We start from the raw sequence: 13,845 nt of genomic DNA, 5'->3' as shown, positions 1-13,845 counted from the left end.
AAATACAGGGGGATCCCAATGTTCTGTCGAATATTGTAGACCAGGCCCAAGCCAAGTTGCCATACTCTGTCCTCAACCCTGAGCCATCCAACCCTAGCAAAGTGAGCAGGGGTTAGATGGGTTGTGATGTGGTTATTTGACTTAGCTATTTTGTCTCATCTGTTTAAGGAAATAGGTAGCTGATATATTGCACTTTTACCTTAGCGCTCGGTATACTCTTGGTTGCTTGTTTTTGCAGAAAATGCACTAAAGACTTCTGGTGATTAGTAGTTTTCGTTCCCTACCTATGTTGAATACACTTATTGTAAGTCGCTTTGGATAAAAGCGTCTGCTAAATGACTGTAATGTAATGTAATGTAATGTAATGTAATGTAATGTAATGTAATGTAATGTTGTATGATTGAGGCCAAGAAGTAACCTTACCAGTTTGTTTTGGGATGTCTGGAGCCTTGTTTTTAAGGCCTTAGTGGTGTTGTGATACCAATAACCATACCTGACCTGCATGGCGGAGACCTGTGCTCCGAGGAGCACTTTTTCTAGTTATTCTTATTCTTATTATACATTTCCGAAACAGTCTGCACAATAAATTAGGTTCTGATCTGTCTTGCCCCGGAAAAACAGACAGACAGACAGACAGACAGACAGACCGCGCCGAGTGGGAGGTATAGTAGAGCAGATAACAGGAACAATCATTCATTCTGTGATACAAGCATGACATTTGGCATGACATTATTACGAGTCAACTCTTTAATCCCTCAGTTTGTCTGTGACCACAGTCGTATGGCGTGTTTTTGAAATGTTTTAATTTAGATGGTTACAAATCAAATGGTAACTCCTGTTTGAAAAATTTCAAAAACATACTATATGGGAGTGCTTTGATTTACGAGTGGCCCGGTTTCCTAAATCAAAGCTTGTAAATCTATTGTTGAACATTTGTTAAAAAATCTTGAAATAGTTTTTTTAACGCAAATCTTCTCTTCTTTGGGTCCCTGGCTCAAATATTTTCAGATGTGGGGGTCCGTGGCCAAATCTACATCAATTTGGGTACAATCCATTTCATGAAGGGGACATCCTAAAGATATGAAAAAACGATTTGTTCTACCCCGTGGAGGGGTATAGTCAACTTTTGGGGTTTTAGTTCCTGCACTAGTATTAAAAAGGTCTTAAAAGTCCTTAAATTGTCACTCTACTGTCATCTGGGGACCCCCCCCAAAAAATCATGTGGGGACCAGTGGTGTAAAGTAATGAAGTACATTTACTCACTATACTTAAGTACAATTTGTAGGTACTTTTACTTTACTGGAGTATTTCCAATTCTCTATACTTTTACTTCTACTCCACTACATTTCAGAGGCAAATATTGTACTTTTACTCAACTACAATTATTCGAAAACCCTAGTTACTAGTTACTTTGCAGATATAAATCATTACATTATAAAACCTACATTAACCACTTTAGCCCACTTTTGTACCTAGGCTATTTTCAAACATTTTAGTACTTCTTACTTTTGGTACTTTAAAGGAGTTCACCTAAAAAAGCACTTTATTTTCTATCAATTGCAGCACAACCCATAAAGCCTTGAATACATGGATTTCTTTTACTCACTATGAATTGAGTACATGGGGACCCCATTTGAAACAAGCCATTAGGCTTTCATGGGCTTTTTAATCCTATTTAGTTGACCTTGTATTTGAACTGTAGGCTACTTTCATGTGCAAATTTCTAAATAAAGTATTCAATCAATCAATCAATCACTCAATCAATCAATCAATCAATAAATACTTTTAGTTTACTCATGTAAATGTTGTATTCCGGCCTTTTACTTGTAACAGAGTACTTCTACATTGCCGTAAAACATTTGACTACTTTTTTCCACCACTGGTGGGGAGTCCCGACACACACAATAACAGCTGCCTTACAAATGCATAGATAAAAAAGAAAAAACTACCCTATGACCCCCAGCCAGCCAGCCTCCTGTCTGGCTCCCCCTCCCCTCCCATCCCCTCTCCTCTCCTGGACGACAGGCAGCATGGCGAACACCAGCAGCGACGCAGAGCAGCAGCCGGAGCAGCAGAGAGAATGCGAAACGGAGGGCTGCGGCAAGGAGGCCAAGCTGCAGTGTCCCACCTGCATCAAGCTGCACATACCGGGCTCCTACTTCTGCTCGCAGGTCGGTGTCTGGTGGCTTTTATTTTTTTTAATACATTTTTGCGTCATAAACCGCGACCAAAGGCCCCTAGCAGCAGCACTGCTTCATTACATTACACACACACACACACACACACACCCATATATCCACCAGAATGGGAGCTATTCCCCTGACGTCCGGTCTAGAGCGGATACGGAAATGGTTGGTGTTTGTGCTTGCGTATAGGTGGGGGAAATGAGTGAATCCGGTAGGTGGGCGCTAGACCGGATGTGAGAGGCGAGTGGTAAATGGGAAGCACGTTTTCCACAGGTGCTGAAGTGAAAGCCAGACAGGCTTGCTTCGCTTGCTAAAAACGATGAAAGAAAAAGAACAGATCTACAAGCAACGTGACGCGTTGTTGGCTTGTAGATCTGTTCTTTTTCTGAGGGGGGCGAGTCATAATATAGCCGTTTTTTGGTTGACATAGCCCCTGCTGTAGCAAAACTCCACTTAACCTCAGCCCCGGGGGGGTCACGCGGACATCGGTTACCTCGTCGAATTCGTTGGCTCTCAGTGTTGCCATATTTTGTGAGAGAATTGAGCAACCAGGTCTATGAAAACAAGCCTAAAAGAAGCAAAGTGGCCACATGAGTGCTTGTAAATCTATATTACTCCGGCTATTTGAAAATAGCTGATCTACAAGCTCACAACGTGACACATTGTGAGCTTGTAGATCTGCTATTTTCAAAAGAAATTGGAATATTTCAACAACACAAATTTGGTACACTGGTCCCATGGCTCAACATATTTTCAGTCCGCAGACAAAAACAATTGGGGGGGTCCTTGACATGAAAATGATTGAGAACCACTGGTTTAAACAACATTAGGAAATAAGCCGAAATAAACAACTACACTTTAGAAACAAGCCGAAATAAACAACTACACTTTAGAAACAAGCCCAAATAAACAACTACATTTAAGAAACAAGACCAAATAAACAAACTACACTTTAGAAACAAGCCCAAATAAACAACTACACTTTAGAAACAAGCCCAAATAAACAACTACACTTTAGAAACAAGACCAAATAAACAACTACACTTTAGAAACGAGCCCCAGAAAAAACACTACACTTTAGAAACGAGTAAAAAAAAAAACACAACTAGCAATATTTACAAGCAACTTAGCAGAAAAAACAAGCCCAAAGTCGCTTATAATAAGCAGACATGGCGGCGTTACAGGATACGACGGGTCACCAATGTTGGTGTAGCGCACATGGCCATGGGAGTCTGGGGCTCTGCTTTCTTTTTCCTTTTGTGCCTTTGAGCATATGAACCACTCTACATTCTGCTCCCTGACACACAGCCAGACACAAGGGTGTGAATAATTTTTTTGGATTGGATCCCAATGCTTGTAATGTTAAACTAAAGTGTAAAAGTTTTATGTGTGACTGTAGACAGCCAACTAACTCTATGCTCTCTTCATGGCCCCAGGCTCCTGTTTCCTACTGGCTGGGACAGATATTTTTACTTTAGTGTGTGTGTGTGTGTGTGTGTGTGTGTGTGTGCGTGTGTGTGTGTGTGCGCGCGCTTATGGGCACAACAGCAAAGGCAGCGGCAGCATTGGACTGAACTGAGGTTGCAAGGGAAGACTGCATGTCTCCCCGCTGCGGACCATTCTGTCTCGCACTCTGTGCTAAAAAATGTTGCTTTAGACGAATGCATTATTATCTTTACTCTGAAAGCGAGGTTGCAGGTTTTACCATCTAAACTTAACCTCTCCATCTGGTTTCCAGGCAACCATGCTCCTCACTGTATACATCATGGTCATGAACAAATAGCTGAAACCATGTCCCACATCTTAAATGGGTGCCATGTATACAGGGGACTCTACATAAGTAGGCATGACATCTAAAGATATCACTTCTATTTTCAGGTCCTCCATCATGCTGTATAAGCATTCTACTGTGAAGCCGAGCATGTTTAACCTGTGTAACGATGATTCTGTGTTCTCTAACATTTCAGCTAACACCCCTGATGTCATTGTTGTTAATGAAAACCATAGGGAGGTGTTCATTCTCGAGGTCGGCTGTACTTTTGATTACAGCTTAGAGGAAGCCTTCCTAACCAAAGTGCTAAAATATCATCAGCTAGAGCAGACCATCTCTCAGCTAGGCTACAGATGTAAACTTTTGGTTTTTATCTTTGGTAGTCTAGGGCACGTGCACAAGTTGGTTGTAAGGGGCCTCCAAATGGCCGGCCTCTCCAAAAGGAGGGCTAAACAATTAGCAAGGTACTGCTCAATATCAGCTATTATAGGAAGCCGCTCAATTTGGAGGAGGCGTTGCTTCCTTTACCCATGATTGTTGTCCGCTGTGTTTGACAAGTATGACATCTTTTGTTTTGTATGTAACGTTGCTCTGCTTTACATGCGCTTTGTAACTAACTGTTTTCCCTTCATCTGACTGCACTGGCAGTGTTTATGTCCTTTGTACATCCTGTACTTCTTATTATGTGGACATAAATAAATATTTCAAATGTGTGTGTGTGTGTGTGTTGAATTTTGGCAGCAAATTTTGATTTAGTTTCAGTCAGCCTTTTGAATAAAATTCCATTTAGTTTTAGTCTTTACGCCGCTGGCGTAGCGGTTCCGGGCACCTAGGCTCCAAAGTAGCCTGACAGCGCGTCGCGGTGTCGAGTCCCGATCCTGACGGCCTTTTGCTGTCTTTAAAATATTTGAAAACATTTTAAGAACACATCATTTTTGGGGGTCTCTGGCACAACATATTTTCAGATGGGTCCATATGAATTTGGGGGTCCTTGTCATGAAAACGTTTGCAGCCATAATGTGGAATGCCCTGACATCATCCATTAAAGGACGTGAATCACTGGCTTCTTTCTAAACTGGCCTAAAAACTACACAGGGAGTTAGATAATAATTCCCATTGAAATGAGGGCTCATATACACTGCCACCGTTTTTTTATTTTTCTCCTCTGTAAATATAACTATTTGTATTTGTTGATGGCTTGGTATTTGTGTTCATATTCTATGCTCTGTTGATGATTTGTACGCAGGATCACAATGGAAACAAGTCCTTAGGACTTTTTTTGTGTTATCCTTTTAGCCCAAGTGTTTTACTGTACCTCCATTCTGTTTACATGTATTGACTAATACATTGTTCAATCAATCAAAAAACACTGAAATATACAACCGAGTATGACTCAGGCATCTTGGATCAGTGAATACATTGGGAGAGAAAATGAGGGGGAGTCAGTCCTCTCGTCTTCAAACTAAATACCACATCCTATATTACATTGGAGAGATAAAAAGCCATAATTTTCCCATCTCATTGTTTTGCACTCAACACAACAACAACATATCACATGTCACTAACAACACAAGCCACAGCGCGCGCAATTAATTTACGGGTGGCGTAGGCTACTTTTCATTGCTCACCACACATTTGCCTCCTCGGAGCATAATTAATTGCGGCCAGCACAAACTCGCACCATGTTGTTCCTTAGCGTCAGCACCGACCACCGGCGAGCGAAACCGCAACCAAAATACCGCGAGCCAACGCTGTGCTCCATTCGCACGCACGCACGCACGCACGCACGCGCTTTTGTGGGTCTTTGCAAAATCCCGAAGTGGAGTTTTGGTCATTGGAATGGTGATGCACGTCACCCCTTTGTGAAGTGGGTATTTTCAAACCCTGGAGTGGATTTAGGGGAGCGTCACAGTGCTTGTGTTGGAGCGCCTCAGTGCGGCTGAAGAGTTCATGTGCAACCTCTTGCATGCGTGGCTGTGGCTTTACAGTTTTCCATTTCCCTTCGCCTTGTCTGTAGGTCTCCAGGGACCCCCAAGGGTCTCCAGGGAACCCCCAAGGGTCTCGCAGGACCCCCAAGGGCTCCGCTATGTTTCGCGGAGGTCCGAAGGGCTCCACAATGTTTCGCGGGTGTCCCAAGACTCCAAGGGGTCCGTGGAAAGAGGGGAGCACAGGACACTCAGCGTTGCATGTCCTCTGATTTTACGCGCATTTGCCTTACTTTTCACCACAGCGTTGCCATGTCTGAAAATCGTAAGCGACTTTGCCCTACTTTCACACAATACTCTCTCTCTCACTGTGAGGTGGCTGTAAGGTGGATCTGCGATGCGAAGTGGACGACGCGTCACGCTAGACGTGAAAAAAATCTACAAGCTCATAGCGCTTGAGCTTGTAGATCTGCTATTTTTTGAATAGCCCAAAGACATCTAAAAAATTACACAGATTCTTTCCCGGTCTGAATGGGTTAATCTTTCTTAGTGTGAAACCACCCACATCCCAGAATGCAGCGGGGTCATAGAAGTCATGGAATAACATTAAATCAGGTCCTATAGATACACTTGTCAACACGTCTCAATCCCAATTAATATGCCATGGCGTGAGGCTGTCACTTGCCAAGAAGAACTGATCTGCAAGCTGACAGCTTGTAGAAGTTATTTTCGGCAAGCCGTAGTCGTGCTAGTATAAATCAGTGTTTCTCAAACTTTTTTTATGTCAAGGATCCCCAAATTAATATACATTTGGCCACATACAGTACCCCCATCAAAGATTTGTGTTAACATTTTATGAATTGTACAGCCTCTGTACAATTTCCATATAATTATACAAGAAAGCAACTGATATTGTTGCTTAAGATTATGGACTATTATGTAAATATTCTGAAGTTGTGCCTTATTTGCTACTAAATTACCAAGTCATCAAGAGAGCAGTCAATACCCAAATGACATGCCTGCAGATTACACAGGAATGTTGATACCCGATGACCTTGGTCATGTTTGAAACAATGAAGCAAAATGCAACTGGACTGTTTATGTTTTAGTAGTGAATGGACAATGTGCTATTCCCTGGTGTTCTGCTGTGTCACTAAAAATGTAACATTTTACTTGGCAGACCAATGTGGGATTTCCACATAAAATAAGACCATATTTAAAGGAGGAGTAAGTGATATTTGTTTGTTTTAAAAAGTTTTTGTTAAAACAAGTAAAAGCACTATACGATGATAATGATAGAGCATTTGTTCGGTAACAGGGGTCTCCCCGTCTCTCCAGCTCTTTAATAAACAGTAAATAATGTTCTGTTTCAGGATAGCACTTTTATCAGAGAGAATGCCACAAAGATCATTCCTCAGCTTCAGTTTTATATTGTTCCAGTTCCAATATCGTCGTTTTTGTTTCAACACTTCCATTTGCTCTGTTGTGTATCCTGTATGAAATCTCGCTCCTGATTAGATAGAATTGGTATCCCTACATGAAAATGTATTTGCTGTTTACTAAAGAGCTGGAGAGACGGGGAGACCGTTGTTACTGAACGAACACTCTATAGCAAGGTTCACTATCACAATATAGAGCAATGTGACACTTGAACAAAAAAAAAAATATTGCTTACGCCACCGTTTAAGCTACGTTTTGATGAATGGAGTACATTTGATATTGTGGTACCCAGTGGAGGCTAGGACTTCTGCCCACATAAGTGATTCTCAAAGTGGAGTCTGGGACGCTCAGGGTTCCTTAAGGGGTTCCAAATGCATTTGTACACTTCCAGAGTTATTGGAGTCATTGAAATAAAAATAATTTTAAGAACCACACTGGCCTAGATAATGGTGCTGAGTTCTGGTGTGTGCAGTGAGAAGGCACTGGCTGCTGCTTGGGTCTGTCTGTGTTGTACGGGTGCAACAGTTATTAGAGTCATCAATTTAATCGAAAATTAATCCATAAATAAGGATTAATAATCAATCCCTATGTATGGTGAAAATAGCCCATCTACAAACTAACAAGACGTTAACTTGCGATGTGACGCGTTGTGAACTTTTATTTCGGCTAGTTTAGCATTATTTTAAACTTGGGATTAAATTATGAATTCCTATTGTTGTATTGTTGATTGATTGAATACTGTAATACTATAATATTGATTGATTGAATACTAAACTACAAATTGCAAACAATACAGCAGGTACTGTTAACGCGAGTGATGCTAAAAGGATAACACAAAAAGCCCAGAAGGATTGTTTCCATTGCGGTCCTATGTATTTAATTCATAATTGATCAATACCAGGAGCAATAAAAGGTATATTTATTGAAAACGGATGGGGGGGCTCCCTCAACTTGCTGACGGTGTCTGGTGGGAAGCTGGAAGACTTAGACATATCTCTTTTGGGTCAATAGCTGAAAAAGTTTGCAAACCACTGCTTTGCTTTAGACACTGTTGTCATTGTCATGTTTCTGTTACTGTCCTTCTCCAATTAACCCATTCAAACCAGGAACGCGTCTGCGTAACCACTTTAACCATTATTTTATACTTTGGCTTTTCAAAAATAGCAGATCTACAAGCGCTATGAGCTTGTAGATCTGCTCAAAGTTTGAGCACCACTGATATAGCAACATACGTTTTTTCCAAAAACTGTTAAGATTTAGAAGACATTTGTAGAATCCCCCAGAAGCAAAGATTTGAGTTATAAATGTTATAAAAACAATAAAACATATACATTTATATATATATTTGCACAAATGTTTACGATTACAAAAAAAAATGCAGATCTACAAGCTCATATCTAGCTACTACAAGCTCATATCTAGCTACTACAAGCTCATATCTAGCTATGAGCTTGTATATCTGCTATTTTTGAATAGCCAAAGTATAAGATAATGGTTAAAGTGGTTACAATCTAAAATGACAGACGCGTTCCTGGTCTTAATGGGTGAAGTGGGAATCATAAAATCTCTCTTGTGCTCATGTGTATTTTCCCTTCCTTTTTGTTTCTGCAGGAATGTTTCAAAGGGAGCTGGGGAACTCATAAGCAGCTGCACAAAAAAGCAAGTATGTACATCTGATGTACGGACACTATGACTCACTGTATGACTCAAGTATGTACTGAGTGTTTCATGCAGAGCGAGAAACAGAAAATACACTATATACAATAGTATGGCGCCCTGAGGGACTCCGCTCAGCAACGTATGGGTTTTAAGTGGTTAACCCTTTAAGACCGGGAACGCATCTGTGTCGTTTTAAAATTTCTTTGGATATTGGAAAATAGCAGATCTACAATTTCATAGCGTGGATGAACTTGAAAACTTGAAAATATATATTTTAAAGCAAACTTTGTTAACTCCGTTACAAGTTCTGGGGGTCCCTGGAACAACATATTTTGAGATGGGGGGTGGGGGCCCACGGCCAAATACATATCATTTGGGGTTTGAGAACCACTGATACTATAGCAACATACGTTTTTTTTTTTAAACTGTTAGAATTTAGAGGAGAAATTTGTAGAATCCCCTAGAAGCAAAGATTTGAGTTACAAATGTTTGCTTTAAAAAAACATATATATTCAGAGATTTGCACAAATGTTCACGATTTTTCTAAAATGGCAGATCTACAAGCGCATAGCGCGGCACTCGGTGCCGCGCTATGAGCTTGTATATCTGCTATTTTTGAATAGCCCAAAGAAATAAAAAAATTACACAGATGCGTTCCCGGTTTGAATGGGTTAAACAAGTAAGTACTGCCGATGTACGACGTTCATTATGACTCACTGTAGTTTGGAGACAGAATAGACTGTGGTGGGAAAATAACTGTGCAGTCTTTGATATCGGTTCATTACACCTGACATTTGTCTCCTATCGGCATTCTGTCCAGAGAATATGTACGATTTGAGGCACTTTGGTCCCACACTTTATTGCATTTGTGCTTTGCAATGTTTTCCATTATTTATAGGGCTAGAAAATTATATGCATTAAGGCAGTGGGCTCAACCTTTCCAGCCGCGACCCCCCAAAATAATCATATTTGAACTGTGCACCCCCCAAAATAATCATATTTGAACTGGGGACCCCCACCCTAACATATAGCCGATCTACAAGCTCACAACGCGTCGCATCGTGACGCGCTGTGAGCTTGTAGATCTGCTATTTTCAAACATTTTAGTACTTTTACTTTGGGTACTTTAAGTACATTTTGATACCAATACTTTTGTACATTTACTCAAGTAAATTTTTAATTCCGGACGTTTTTCTGGTAACGGAGTACTTCTACATTGCAGTATTGATACTTTTACTTGAGTGCAAAATGTGAGTACGTTTTCCACCACTGGCAGCCAGTGAGGAATGTTAACAGTACATGATGAGCTAGCATAGTGGTGTCACATGGCTGTCATCTGTGTGTGTGTGTGTGTGTGTGTGTGTGTGTGTGTGTGTGTGTGTGTGCAGAGGAGGATCAGAGTGAATGTAAGAACTGCGTGGTGAAGGACACCAACATAGACCCATGGCCTGGATACCACTTCACAGGAAAACTACGTCCTCACTATCCACTGGTGAGTTCTTCATCACGCCGCTCCTCCAAGTGGGGTTCCCAGCTAAACACTTAAAGGAGGACTTCACCCATTTTCAATCTTATCTTCATATAATTGGTCCTCACTAATGCTCATTATGATATGGTACCATTTTTATCTACTTGGTCTGTGTCTCAGAGGAGACTGACGAGCTGTAGAGGTTGTCAGTTGACGGTCGATTAGGCAGGTCACAATCATTACATAATTGCCTGATTGCCATTATTTGAGATAATCGCAATTATTTTGCATAATTGTCATAATCGTTTCCATTCATTTGAATCTGTTGAAACATTTTCATACATTTTCAAATCTTTCAAAAAAGTGAAAAGTGAAATAGCAGATAAATAGATTTCCACAATTTTTTCAAACAAGTTTGAAATGATTAAATATGGTCTTTATTGGCCATAGTTCATTATTTATTTATTCGGTCAGTGTCAGTCATTTCTTTGTATATTCAAGTTAAGTGTCCTTTCTGCCCTGGGCAATTTATATTTGCAAAGCCTCAAAGGCAAACAGAAATGCAATTTGTATTCATATTTTGAACATTCAATCCCCAAAACACAAATGATCACATTATTTGTGTGACAATTGATCGTCAACTATGATGGTGACAGTTAGACAGTTAGACCAGGTAGACTGTCACCTGTCCAGCGCTGTGTGGCTGGAGGTAACGAGTCATTTCAGTAATCCATCTAACCCTGTTGTGTTTCTATTGTTGGCTTCTGCAGACTCCCATGAGACTAGTACCTGGTGAAATCCAGAGACCTGACTATGCTGACCACCCACTAGGTAAGCTCTCTCTGTGTGTGTGTGTGTGTGTCTGTCTCTCTCGTAGATAGATAGATAGATAAACTCTGTCCACGCTGTATACATTCCCCCACCAGTTCTGCTGGTTTTCTATCCTACCAGGATATCTAGTACTGATGTTTTTATTTCCTACCAGGACCTCTAGTACTGCTGGTTTTATCTCATACCAGGACCTCTAGCACTGCTGGTTTTATCTCATACCAGGACCTCTAGCACTGCTGGTTTTATCTCATACCAGGACCTCTAGCACTGCTGTTCTATATCCTACCAGGACCGCCTCTCTCCTCTCTGCCTCTAGGGCCAGTGGTCTCAAGAACCCACCCTTCGCAGTGAGTTCTGGGCATTGTTATGATCAGCCAGGAAAGGACCATGTTCATTATTATTTTTAAAACATTTTGACATTGTATTGCATTACATTTTTGCATTGATCAACAGCGTTAATATCACAAGTTGTTTTGAACTAGACAGTCCCACTCGTGAACGATGCACATAGGGAATGCATGAACCACCTTGTTATGCAATACCAGTTATACCCGTTGAAACAGTCTGTCTTTGTCCATTTTATGCCCATATATGGAGATCTCTATATCTGTCTGTCCTTGTCCCTTTTGTCCGATCGGGGGGGATCGGCGGTTCTGGAAAGTCCTTGTGCAGTGGTACACGTCTGTGGAGAATGTCTGAATAGTGCAAACTGACTGTGGAAAGTAGACTGACTAATAATCAAATGACAGATGTGGGGAATTTGTCAAATCAAGCTTAGACTGGGGTTCCCATGGCAATCAATTGTCTCATTTGGGCCACGGCCTGAGCCTTTTCTGCGTGCTTCTGGACAAGTATAATATTTGCCTCTGAGATGTAGTGGAGTAGAAGTAAAAGTACTGAAAATTGGAAAAACTCCTGTAAAGTAAAAATACTTCAAAATTGTACTTAACTCTCTCAGTGCCAATGAAATAAAAAAATATGTTCATACTGTGCCAGCTATTTTTTTTTAAGTAAAACAAAATAATAAGTTAAACAAGAAGTGAATGGAGCAGCAAATCTTAGGATCACGATATCTTGGGTTCTGAAAATTATTATTATTATTTATTTATTTTAACTCGGGATAACTCGTTCTTGGCACTGAGGGCATTCCGGAAAAACTCGGGATAACTCGTTTTTGACACTGAGAGAGTTAAGTACAGTACTTGAGTAAATGTACTTAGTTACTTTACACCACTGGCAGTATGAGTGACCCCCTAAAATGTTTCTTTGTTTAGGAAGCTGTCATGGTAATTCCCTTTTTTCCCCTTAGGGGTCAAATTAAATACATTTTGATGACACATGATGGCACTTGGGGGCATACAATTAATTTAAATATATGTGTTTAACTTGTATAGACTTTTTTGATGTCCTGCCCCATTCATATAAAATTTGTGGACACCTCAATCTCCCCTCTTCCCTCTCCCTCCTTCCCACCAGGGAGACAACATTCCCATGCCTCTAGCTATATGTTGCTCCAAATCGCTCCTTTTATGTTCAAAAGTGTTTTTTATTATGAAAATGTGTGCAAATATTAGATTTTTATTGTCCGCTTAAAAATATATATATTCCAAGATTTGCACCGAATGTGAGCTTGTATATCTGCTATTTTTGAATAGCCAAAGAAACCTTAAAATGACACAAATGATGCTTTCCCAGTCTTAAAGGGTTAAAGGAACACTTTACCCCAAAAATGTCATTCTTTCCTATCAATTGCCTGAAGCCTTGAATTCATGGAGATTTTATTTTAGTTTTTGTCACATTCCTGAGACAACAATTCAATATTTTCGGTGTCCAATGCAAAACTATATGCAAAGAATAATACAAACTCCAAAACAACTCTTGCAGTGTAATCACTGACGAGCCTACTGGAAAATAAAATAAAATATATCCATTGAAATACGTAGATATGAGCTTTCTGCCCGACAGCAACGAAATGGCAGTTATGTTACAAGGCCTGTGGTTCACACCGCCACTGGCACTTAAATAAGGATGTCAAGTTGATGGGAGCCCACATAATACTGGATAGAGAGTATTTTTAGGGGAATGTAGGCCTGACAGTTCTATTTCTGTGCTGCTCCATCTAGCAGTGTGTGTGTGTGTGAGTGTTGTACACTGAGAGGATTGCACTAGAGCGGGCAGGAAATGAATACAGTCACTGTCGGGAAGAAACCTTGGATCTCCATATTTCTACTTATTATGTTTTTGTATGTTTTTCATAAATGAATGCCATACTTTGTCGTATATTTTTGCACCAAAGTAGCAAAATATAAATTACAAGTCTTGTAAATCTGCAATTTCTGCAGCTTTTTGAATTTTTCTTTACATTGGATCCATTGGAACACAGGTTATTTTTTTCCCATATCCTGAAAAGTAACAGTTTTGGACATACAAGGTTTTCACCTAACAACAACAACGTTTTTCCATCTGTCATAGTGGCTACTTGACCCCCCACAATTTAATCAACTTCAAGTTAGGGTCATTTGAACAGCTCTGGCATCTTAGTCGTCCCCCCCCCCTCGTTTTTCT

The 13,845-nt window shown here is 40.4% G+C and overlaps 1 protein-coding gene across 4 annotated transcripts in view; it reads left to right on the top strand.

Annotated features, from left to right (window-relative positions):
• Positions 1-2,017: 2,017 nt before the first annotated feature.
• The window catches only part of metap1 (methionyl aminopeptidase 1), a 48,341-nt gene continuing 36,513 nt past the window's right edge, over positions 2,018-13,845 (top strand). For all 4 annotated transcript variants that reach the window (XR_013932094.1, XR_013932095.1, XM_080413782.1 and 1 more), the window contains exons 1-4: positions 2,018-2,171; positions 8,934-8,985; positions 10,370-10,473; positions 11,220-11,280. Coding sequence is in view for 2 of the 4 variants with exons in the window: in XM_080413782.1 (XP_080269908.1) it covers positions 2,031-2,171; positions 8,934-8,985; positions 10,370-10,473; positions 11,220-11,280 (358 nt within the window). In the remaining 2 variants the exon portion in view is untranslated. The remainder of the gene's footprint in view (positions 2,172-8,933; positions 8,986-10,369; positions 10,474-11,219; positions 11,281-13,845) is intronic.

Source organism: Gymnoscopelus braueri (assembly GCF_963280865.1).
Source record: "Gymnoscopelus braueri genome assembly, chromosome: 19".
Lineage (NCBI taxonomy): Eukaryota > Metazoa > Chordata > Actinopteri > Myctophiformes > Myctophidae > Gymnoscopelus > Gymnoscopelus braueri.
This window is presented reverse-complemented; position numbering and strand designations above follow the sequence as displayed.